General features: G+C 40.8%; 1 protein-coding gene across 3 annotated transcripts in view; it reads left to right on the top strand.

Annotated features, from left to right (window-relative positions):
- Positions 1-930: 930 nt before the first annotated feature.
- The window catches only part of PTPN2 (protein tyrosine phosphatase non-receptor type 2), a 142,618-nt gene continuing 131,730 nt past the window's right edge, over positions 931-11,818 (top strand). The window contains exon 1 of one of the 3 annotated variants that reach the window (XM_036009349.1): positions 931-1,188. In XM_036009349.1, coding sequence (XP_035865242.1) covers positions 1,024-1,188 — 165 coding nt within the window. In that variant the 5' untranslated portion in view covers positions 931-1,023. The remainder of the gene's footprint in view (positions 1,189-11,818) is intronic. The other 2 variants (XM_028523917.2, XM_036009348.1) reach the window with 2 other exon arrangements.

Below are 11,818 nucleotides of genomic sequence, written 5' to 3'. Positions count from 1 at the left end.
TCTTTTGTTAGTAGCTCCCTCGCCTCACCTTTCCTGTCTTAAAAAAAACCCCTCCAATTTGTACAACCCCTAAGACAATCCTTCTAATTACTAGATAGGATGATTAATAAAGCCAATTTATTTTTTAAATTATGCTATTATAGTTGTCCAGATTTCCCTCCCTTTCGCCCCCTTCACCCAGTGTCCCCTATTCCCTCAGGCAACCCCCACCATTGTTCACATCCATGGGTCATGCCTATAAGTTCTTTGGCTACTCCATATCCTATATTGTACTTTATATCCCCATGGCTATTTGTACTTCTTAATTTCCTCCCTTTATCACCCATTTCCCCCTCCCAACTGGCACCCTGCAGGTAACTAACTTATTTTCTCTTGATTAAAGTCACTTTAGATCTTCAAACTTACTTAGCTTAATTTTGTTTTTTAACAAATCTTTCATATTTTTATGGAGGTATTATAATAGCACACACAAGAGTTTACCAACAGATAACACTAACTTTTAAATTGTGTAACAATCTGTATTCTCCCTAACTCTTGGGCAGGTGGCCTCTCCTTGTGCTACTGTGAATTTGTCACAAATCTCCCTGGCATCAGGTCTGATTAACATTCTCCAAGAGGGCTGAGTAATTTCTTCCCTTCGCCGCTTACCCGACCTAGAAGATGTTTTTAAAAAAGTAACCGGAAAGCTAGAAGAGGTCTTACAAAACTTTCTTGGCCTGCAGCATTCACGGGAACCTCGCGCTACTTGCACCTCCTCCTTGGGCAATTCCTAGCGAGGATGGGGGGCGGGCCGCCTTCTGTCCAAAGACCCTGACTGCAGCCTCTGGGGGGTCCCTAGGCCCCACCCCTCTCGACACGGGCCCCCTCCGGACCATCCCTGCACTGTGAAGCCCGAGAGCCCCGCCCCACCCCGCGGGAGGACCCTGAGGCGTGCCAGTCGACGCGCTGACGTAGGACGTTCCAGGTACTTTCCCCAGCGGCGGATCGGGCTTACGTGGGGGCGGGGCGGGGCGCGGAGTGCGCATGCGCCACAGCCCCAGCACTCAATCCCGAATCGTGAGGGGGCCTGAGCTTCTCCGCCGGCTACGGCTCCGTTCGCGCTACCTCGCTTCATTGGCCATGTCTGCCACCATCGAGCGGGAGTTCGAGGAGTTGGATGCTCAAAATCGTTGGCAGCAGCTCTACTTGGTGAGTCGAGGGTTCGCACAGCAGGCGCTGTAGTCCATGGACCAAAGCTCGCGCCCGCTGGCTCTCTTCCGCCTCCCCCGCCTCCCGCTGAGGGCGGAAGTCGCAACGCGCGAGCGGCGTCAGGGCTGCGCCTGCGCCGACGGTGTCTCTAGTCCCTTGTGGAGAAAAGACTGTAAATGAAGGGGTTGTCCTGCGTAAACGAGAGCGCAGAATGTGTTCTAGAAGGCTGCGGCGCTAAAGCGACCTCTTGTGGCGGGCGTGGGTGTGTTTTCCGTCGCCCGGTGGGGTTGGGACCTGTGTGGCTGGCAGTGCCTTTGATAGTTGGGGTTGGGCGAGGGATCTGTGAGACCTGCGTCACTCCAAGAGGCTGTGGGGGTGGGGGGTGGGGAGGGACGGCGAGGCCACGGGTAACAGTAGGGAGGGCCGGGGGCTGGCAGCCAGTCTTTGGGACCTCGTAGCGGGAGGGAGGCAGCGGCTTCGAATTGGGCTTCGCATTTGCTTGCCGTCCTCTGTACCTGGTTTTGTTCGCGGACATCTCCCCCCTCCCCCCCGGGCCGTGACACCCATTTTAGAAGGTGCTGCGGGCTCTTGCCTCAGTTGGGTGGATGTTACCTGGGCCTCGAAATGGTAGAGACTAAACCGGAGTGGTGGCTAGAGGTCCTGGCGATGAGTGATGTTCATTTTCTCAGTGAGCCCAAGGCCTCAGCTGTCGGTCGTCTTCCACAGAGATTCCAGGAACAAGAATAGGCTTTCGTTGTATTAAATAATGAGGTCTTTCTCTTTTCAGTTTTCTTTACGGAGGCACACTTTACATAACAATTAAATACGCATTTTATGTATGTAGTTGAGCGAGTTTCATAAACATATACCCCAGTGCAAACACCATTCAAATCAAAATAACCTTTCCATCACCTCAGAAGGTGCTGTCTGCCCCTCCCGAACCCATAGGCTCCCACTGTGCTGATCTCATTACCATGAAATATAATAACCGTTCCTGTTCTCGAAGTCATGGAAGTGGACTCACATAGTTGAAGTCTAGGGACTAGCTTCTTTAGCTCATCTAGAGAACCTTTAATTCAAATGGGACTTGATCTTGTCTCTTTTAAAATGACTTAATTGCCTGTTTTCTACTGTTCAATTATTAGCATATTATTCCCAAGATTGAATTGAGTGGTTGTGAGTTAAATGCTGCTCCTGCTGGTGGTTCACTCTGTGTACAGTAAAAGAGAAGTCTTTCCTGTAAATCTTGATGGTCCTGGGTTTTTCCCCATTCCATTTAATTAGATGACAGTTAAAAAATGTTTTGTCATCATGTTCATAATGTAACATTTTCCTCTTCAACACAATAGCGGGAAGTATTATAAACGTCCTGATTCATATGGGTACAGAGTACATTAGGATAGAGCAATGACTTCAAAGAATGCTGGTAAAGACTTTCCCAAATATAGAAAAATTTAAGTGCAAATTCTAGTAGGAATCTATGTGAGAGCCTGCCAGCTGTGTCTTTTCCAGTTACATTTGTTTTAGCAGAGGCTGCTCTCTCCAAGTTGCGAGTTATGTATTAAAATACAGATTTGAGAAAAGTGAATGCTAGAAATTAGTTCAGCTTAACATTTTGGTTAAGCAGTTTCATATAGGCAGACAGACAGACATAAATATAGATATTCCTTGAAAATTCAGTGAAAATTGTAATCTTTCTGATCAGGAAAATGCACTTGTATCCACTGAAAATTTCACATTTAGTTTCAAGGAGATCGGGAAACCCTTCCGTGGATTCCTGCCTAGGTGTCCTTTAGTTTATTGGATTGGTTATTATTTTTTCCTAATGGAGGAACAACAGTATTAGTTTGGTCAGGAGAAATCATTCAACACACACTGGTGTTACAGTAAAAGTAGATCTCAAACTGAGAAAGTTAGCAATGCAAATAAATCTAGCCTAGAAAGAGTGTAGTGTTTTCCTTTGACTGTAGAATATCTATTTAGCCATTCTGCCAATACATGCTGAGTACCAGTAGCATACCAGCCCTTGATGTGGGATTTGGAGATTCAGCAGAGAATGCCAATGACAAACTTCCTATTCTTGAGGACCTCACATTCTGGTATTTGTTCTCTTGAGGTCCTCATTGCAATTCTATATTTTCATTCATTCATTTATAACATGTCTGCTATGAGTCAGTGTTAGACTGAGTCCCTGCTCTTAAGGATACAGCCTAGTGGGGAGTAGTAAATAGGTAAGCAGACAAAAATGTAAAAGTAATAAGTACAAAAGCTAGTGTTAAGCACACAGGGTACTATATATCCCCCAAAAGGGTCCAGTGGGAGTTCTGGCGAAGCTTCCTGGAGGAGGGAGGGCCTTACCTAAGTCTTGAAGGATAAGTTGACAAGGTGAAGAGAAGAGGGGGAGGGAATTAGTGTTCCAGAAAGGAAAGAAAGGTATTCAAAGGCACAGAGCATAGCGTGCCAAGAGAACCACCAACAATTTAGACTGATGAGGAGTGTGGTGTGAATTAGAGGTTCTCAAGAGTAAGAGCCTAAGAGGCTCTTGTAAATCAGACTAAGGAATTTGAGCTAGTTGATAAATGTCACTGAGGAATTTTAAGCCTGGAAGTACCATGTTCATATTATATTTACTTATTAGCAAGATTATTCTACCAGTGAGTTGAATGGAGGTTAAGTGTAGGCAGGCAGCACAGGGAAGTAGTAGTCTGTTGGAGTAAACCTGAAGAGAAATGTTGAGCTCCTGAACTAAGGCAGTGGCAGTAGGAACGAAAAAGAGAGAGATTTGAAATGGTAAGGGAATAGATGTATTTGATTTTGAAACTATTCAACTTGAAGTACCTGTAAGACACAGAAATGCAAATAGTTTAATATAGTTTAATATATAAATTTGGAGTTCAGGAGAGTCTGAGCAAAAATATGATTTTGGACTTTATGAGCACAAAGGTGGTCTTTAAGGTCCTAGATATGGGTGAGTTTACCTGGGGAAAATATGGGGGAGGGTTGGAAATGCTGAAGGCCAAGGACAGAATCTTGGCAGACAACATTTAAGGGCATAGTCTACATAGAGAAAAAGATGCTTGCAAAAAAAGACTAGGGAGAAATAGCCATAGAAATGGGGAGAAAATCAGTGTCAGAGAGAGTATGGAGGGAGTTGATGGTCAGCAGGGCCACATGCTGTAGATGGGACAGCTAAGGTCAAAACTGAAAGGGCCCATTGAATTAATGACTAGGACATCAACAGATACCTTAAAGAGCAGTTTCAGTGGAGTACTGAAGTCAGATGCCAGGCATTGAAAAGATAAGGTGGGAAGAAGTACTAATGAGCAAATGTACACTGCTATTTTAAGAAGCCCAACTTATTGAGATGGCATTGGGAAAGGTAGTAAAATGAAGCATGATTATGTGACTTTTCTATTTAAAACCTTTGGTGATTGCCATCACTCGTAATGTAAAATTCAGGCCACATGTCCCACCTCCCAGTATGACTTTCTCCTCTTTTCCATTAGGTTCTGTTCCTTTAAATGTGCATGTTTGTTCTCCTGTTGGGCTGTTATAAATGTAATCCTCTTTCCATTAGTACAACTTTTGCCCCTTTCCTTTCCCCTTTTGCTTAACTGCCTCTTACTCATCCCCGAAGTCTCACTTCCTTAGAGGGTGACTTCACAACCCTCCCAAGGCAGGGTTTGATCTCCTGCTAAATATTTCTGTAGCATCCCACGACTTCCCCTTTCATAGCAGTGCACTGGATCTAATTAGGCAACAGATTACTTAAGGAACAGAATTTGCATTTAGCAAGCCACTTTTGCTTGAGTAGGGAAAGGATGTTTAAGTGGGCTTTCTGCTTTGTATGGCACAGCAGGGGGTGATATTTATGATAATGTTTCAGGAGAGTTGTGCTTTTTTAGCAATGCTTACTGAATGAGGAAAAGAAAGTCTTTACTCTTTTATTTTTACTTTAAAATTTTCTTAAAAAAATTTTTTTTCTAATATTTTATTTTCAATAGCAGTTGACTACAATATTAAATTAGTTTTAGGTGTACAACCCAGTTATTAGATATTTTATTGTATAACTTAGGAAGTGATCACCTTGATAAATCTAGTACCCATGTGCCACTATACATAGTTTGTACAGTATTATGGACTATATTCATTATGCTGTACTTTACCTCCCTGTGACTATTCTGTAACTACAAATTTGTACTTCTTAATCCCTTTACCTTTTTCATCCATCCTCCCAACCCCTCTTTTAACTGGCAACCATCAAAATGTTCTCTGTATTTATGAGTCTGTTTCTGGTCTACTTGTTTGTTTATTTTGTTTTTTAGATTCCACATATAAGTGAAATCATGGCATTTTGTCTTCCTCTGTCTGACTTAACTTCACTCAGCACAATACCTTCTAGGTCCATAAATGTCATTGCAGGTGGCAAGCTTTCATTCTTTTTTATGGCTGAGCCATATTCATTGTATATGTACACCTCTTCTTTATCTGTTCATCTATTGATGGACAGTTAGGTTGTTTCCATATCTTGGCTATTGTAAGTAGTGCTGCAATGAACATACAGATGTATACGTCTTTTCAATTTAGGGTTTTAAATGTCTTCAGATAAATACTGTCTTTGCCTCTTGTTATATAGCCTTTGTTTTAAAGTGTTACTTTTGTCTCATATAAATATTGCTACCCCAACTTTTTCTTTGTTTTCCTTTTCATGAAATATCTTTTTCCATCCCTTTTAGTTTCTGTGTGTCTTTCAATGTGAAGTGAGTCTTTTGTAGACAGCATATGTAATAGTCTTGTTTTTGTTATCCATTCAGCTTCTATATGTCTTTTGATTGGAGCATTTAAAGTAATTGTTAGTGGATATGAATTTATTGCCATTATATTCATATTGTTTATTTTTTAAAATTTTGTATTTATTTTTTATTGTATTATTTATTTATTTTAAAGTATATTTTGTTGGTTATGCTATTACAGTTGTCACATTTTTTTCCTTCCCTTTATTCCCCTCCACTCTGCACACCCATACCAGCATTCCCTACCCCCCGACCTTAGTTCATGTCCATGGGTCGTACATGTAAGTTCTTTGGCTTTTCCATTTCCTGTACTATTCTTAACCTACCCCTGTCTATTTTGTACCTACCATTTATGCTTTTTATTCCCTGTACCTTTCCCTGAGCCCCGTTCTCCCCGCTCCCCCTCCCCGCTGATAACCCTCCATGTGATCCCCATTTCTGTGATTCTGTTTCTATTCTAGTTGTTTGCTTAGTTTTGTTTTGTTTTGTTTTGTTTTTAGATTTAGTTGTTAATAGTTGTGGGTTTGTTGTCATTTTACCCTTTGACATTTCTTGTAATGCTGGTTTGGTGGCGATGAACTCCTTTAGCTTTTTTGTGTGTGGAAGGCTTTTCATCTGACCTTCAATTCTAAATGATAGCTCTGCTGGTAGGTTGTAGGTTCTTGCTTTTTATCACTTTGATAATGATACAAATGTTGGTATGCTTGAAGTTGTCCCAGAGGCTTCTTATACTATCCTGTTTTAGATTTTTTTCTTTTTCTTTTTTTTTTTTTGCGCTGTTCTGATTGTTTTCTGTTTCCTTATCTTCCATGTCTCTAATTTGATCTTCTGCTTCACATGCTCTACTATTGATTCTCTGTAATGTGTTTTTCATTCAGTTAATTTATTAATTTCTGACTGGTTTATTTTAATGTTTTCTGTCTCCATTTTTATGTTTGCTGTCCCTTTGTGGAAGTTCTAAGTAAGTTTATCTACTCTTCCCCTTAGTTCATTGAGCATACTTATAACCTGTGTTTTGAACTCTGCATCTAGTAGATTGCTTATCTCCATTTGTTTAGTTCTTTTTCTGGAGTTTTTTTTCTGTTCTTGCATTTGTGACATGATTCTTTGTCTCTTCATTTTGGCTACCTCCTTGTGTTTGTTTCTGTATATTAGTTAGAGCTGCTGTATCTCTCAGGCTTGGTAGAGTGGCCTTGTGCAGTAGCTGTCCTGTAGGGTCAGTGACACAGCCTCTCCAGTTATTGAGCTAGGCACTCCAGGTGTGCCCCTGTGTGGGCTGTGTAACCCTCCTGTTGTAGTTGAGCCTCGATTGCTGTTAGCACCTCAGTGGGAGGGATTTACCCCAGGCCACTGGGGGCAAGCATTGACTGGGAGCATTGGCTGCTACCGCAGTGGAGGATCAGCTGTGTAGGGCCTGACCGCTTGGCGGGTGCAATCCGTACTTCAACAGGGCTCTGGTCCCCAGTGTGTTTGCCCCTTGAGTGTGTCACTGTGGAAGTGGGAAAGGCTTTACTCCTGAGTAAAAACTAAATACAACTGAAAGCTGGACTTGCTTAATAGTGTGAGAACTATTGCTGTGCGTGTTATTGTTGAATGGCTTGCAGGAAAAATGAATTTATTGTTTTGAGTCTGAAATTCTCTGGACCCGTATTCCTTTTTACCTCCTTTGAACAGTTTCTTTTATAACAAATTTTGATAGCAAGTTTTTTGGGAATGAATTATTGGGCTGAAACAGAATAGACTTTTACTTTATTTTTACATGATTAGGGGAAATAGCCTAAAGAGAGAGGTTGGAGGTTAAAGAAATAGAAGGGGATGATTGTGGAGCCAGAAACCTCGGAATGCAAGCACTGGTGGGAGCAAGAACACAAAGGTAGAAAAATTGACCTTGAAATGACATAGTTGGCAGAAGAGAGATTGCTGGAAAAGTCTAAGTTGTTTTCACTGACAAAACTGTTAATATTAATGTCATCAGAAGTTATTTTTGGCTTTGGGGAAATACTTACTTTTTTGCCTTTACTTTAGCCACTATTGATTGCTGTGTGAATCAGGCTGGGATGTGAGAAGGGGAAAGAAAATGAATGGAGTCTTGTGAGCCTATTGGGAACTGTATGGAAAGGGCAAAGCCTAAATTATGGAATAATGTTTATAGTAAGTGGTGGCTCAGAAAGAATTTGGTTGGCTACTTAGTTTCAAAACCATGGAACTCTGAACTGACTGGTCATTTTTCTTTAACAATTTTTTTTTAAATTGTATTTTTTGGTCATTCTTCTTTGTTAGAAATTAGTAGTTCAAATGTTGTCAGAGTAAGATCATATGGTTTCACTCATTTGGAATCTAATGAACTGAACTAACAAGAAATGGGGACAAACTTGTAAATGGAGAGGATGACAGCTAAGGGGATGGAGGTGGGGGTGGAAGGATTAGCAAAAAGAAAGAAGGACTCAAGGACATGGACAACAGTGTGTTGATTGCTGGGGGGAGGGTGATATAAGGGACTAAATGATAATGGGGAAAACACAATAAAGATTAAATTTAAAAAAATAAACACCAAAAATTTTTTATTGTAATTTTGCTCATTATTAGAAATTAGTAGTTCAATTATTGTCAGAGTAAGATAAGTTTTATTATTTGTGAGCCAGCTACTTTTTATTTATTTATTTTTACATTTTATTTATTGATTTTTTTTTTAGAGAGAAAGGAAGGGAAAGAAAGAAACATCGCTTTGTTTTTCCATTTATTTATGCATTCATTGGTTGATTACCTTCACCAGGGATTGAACCTGCAACCTTCATGTATTAGGATGACACTCTAACTAAATGACCTTGTAGTCTCACACCTTGTAGTCTGCACATGTTGGATATACTGTGCCTACCTTTTCTATCTGGGAAACATCTTCAAGACTAGACTCCAGTCTCCTTAGGCAACCTTATATGCTCCTCCTTCTCCGATTCCTGAGCCCTCTATATTCTTTTATTTGAGTATTAATCACATTATTATAACTGTCTACTTGTCTGTCTAGCTGCTTGAGGGTTGTGTCATTTTTCTTTGTTTCCCCGCTATTTGCCTGTAGGTCTGAGACATTATGGATGCTTCAGTATTTATTAAATAAAAGAATACTGCCCCCCTCGCTTTTTAAAAAAAGATTGTATTTATTTATTTATTTATTTATTTATTTATTTATTTTCAGAGAGACGGGAAGGGAGGGAGAAAGGGAGAGAAACATCAATGTGTGAGAGAAATATCAGTTGTTTTCTTCTCACACACCCCAAAGGGGAACCTGCCCCAAAACTCAGGCATGTGCCCTGAGAAGGAATCAAACCAGTGACCTCTTAGTTCACAGGCCAGTGCTCAATCCACTGAGCCACACCAGCCAGGGCTGTCCTCCTTTTAAAGTATCAGCACCTTGGTTTATTCTAACTTCCTCATTTACAGCTAAAGATACAGCAGCACAAAATGTGGTTGTGACTTGTGTAGTTACCATATCCATTAGTGACACAGCTGGGACCCAAATTTGGTCCTTGTGATTCTCATTACAGTGTTCTCATTTGCCAGTGTGACAATCTAAATTGCTTTCTTCTTGCATTGTAATTGAGATTAATGACATTGAAGGAGTCATTTTAATTTTTGATGACAGGGAGGGAATGGAATGTGTTATAATAAGTAGGGTTACTTTGGGACTGAAGGCCTTTAAAACAGTATCTGGGATCCATGGATAAAACTGTATTTCCAAGTCCCCTGAAACTGTATGCTAAAGTATGTGTGGGCAGTTGCTGGGATATTTAGTTTCTGTGTGATTACATAGCTTTTGTCAGATTCTTAACTCTGTGACTCTTCAAAAGATAAATGCCCTGGCTGGTGTGGCTCAGTGGATTGAGTGTAGGCCTGCGAACCACGGGGTTGCTGGTTCGATTTGCAGTCAAGGCACATGCCTGGGTTGTGGGCCAGGTTCCCCATGGGGGGCACGGGAAAGGCAACCACACATTGATGTTTCTCTCCCTGTCTCTCTTCCTTCCCTTCCCCCCTCTCTAAAAATAAATAAATAAAATAAAATCTTTTTTAAAAAAAAGATAAGGACCTCTGCTTGAAGGGAAGAAAGCCTTGGGAATGGTGCCCCATTAGAGAATATATAATTAGAAACCATACTGTTTTGCATTTGAGATACGAAGTCTACCTGGAAAAACTTCAGCCATTGTTAATATAACAAGAATGGTTTAAGCAAAATCAGTGTAACCTGGCAGCCAAGGAGAGTGGACTGAAATGCTCATGTGTGAACAATGATGACTGCACTGTACTAATTAGTGGGAGTGGTAGACATCGTTGAGTGAGCATGTGTACTGTGTGGCTGTTATATTCAAAATGAGTGAGTTGAGTAACAACTCTGCATCAGATTTTCCATTAAACTTGATCATTCCTCCATGGAAACTATTTGGATGATTTAGAATGCCACAGCTGTGGGCATCTGGTGATTGGAAGCTTGATCATGACAATGGACCTGTTCATCCATCATGTCTTATGTAGAGTTTTTTGATGAAACATCAAATCACCCAGGTAACTCTGCCCCCCTAAGCGCAGATGTGGTACCCTCAGACTTCTGGTTTTTCCCAAAACTAAAATCACCTTTGCAAGAGAAGAGATTTCAAACCGTTGATGAGATTCAGGAAAATATGATGGGGCAGGCGATGGTGATTGGGAGAACTGTGTGAGGTCCCAAGGTGCCTACTTTGTTGGGGACTGAGGTGTTCTTACCCTGTGTACAGTGTTTCTTGTGTCTTATATCTTCTTTAGTAAATGTCTCTATTTTTCATGTTGTATGGCTGAAAAGACCTTGTACATTCTATAGGTTACTGATACTTATAATTATGTAAATCTTGATAGATACATTTACCCCCTAGCCTTTCTCTCTCGCCTCTTGTTCAGTATCTTGATTTGAACAGAATTTCAACAAACCATTTTTTGTGGATTCCCACAACCTTAGTATCCACAGAATTCCCCATTTGCAGTTGGAGGACTATTACAGCTCTTGCAGTCTGCTGCTGCTTCTGTCTGTTGGCTTTGTTCTCTTATTCTGCTCATTCTCTTTTAGATAGTAAACTACAGATACGGACAGATCAGATCTAGAAAAGCAAAATTATAATTTACATAAGTATGCTCTTTCTTCACTTTGTCAAGTAAGTATTCATATGATTTGTTTCCTCTGGAAATTCTTATCTATAGATTCTCAACACTATCTTCTCTGTGGTAGTTGCACTTAATATTCCATTAAAGTTGTTATTTCTTGTTGGTCAACTGTTAGGGGCAGAGAAAATTTAAACCAGCTAGTAAATTAGAACTTTTGGTAATACCCTCAGTTACTTGGATAATAGGGAGTGGCCATACACTAAGTCAGTTTAGTAAGTAAAATTTAAAACATAGCAGCTGATAACTGAGGAAGAGATACAGTTCAGCAGGTTAATTCTAAAGACTATAACTTCTGACTCCCCTGTTCTGAGTAGAATACTAAACTTTTCTGTTATATTGTTAGAGTGATGTTCTACCTTGCCAGGTCATTGTCTGAAATAGCTATTAAAAGTGAATGTAGCACTCTAACCAGGCAGCCTAGAGTCTGGTTGCTTGTCTCTCTGTATATGCATAACACGAAAATTTGTGGGGAATGAAATAGGTTTCCTTTTATTAACAGGCTTCCCATTTTGAGGGGGCTGGGACCAATCCTGCTCTGAACCCACCTCTCCTGGAAAGCACAGAAATCCAGCTACCCCCTGGAGGATTAAATTCCAAATTGATGTACAGAAGTTCTCCATGCGCTGGCTGGTATGGCTCAGGGAATTGAGAGCTGG

Source organism: Phyllostomus discolor, chromosome 9 (genome assembly GCF_004126475.2).
Source record: "Phyllostomus discolor isolate MPI-MPIP mPhyDis1 chromosome 9, mPhyDis1.pri.v3, whole genome shotgun sequence".
Lineage (NCBI taxonomy): Eukaryota > Metazoa > Chordata > Mammalia > Chiroptera > Phyllostomidae > Phyllostomus > Phyllostomus discolor.
Note: the sequence above shows the minus strand (reverse complement) of the source record. Positions and strands in the feature narration are given on the sequence as shown.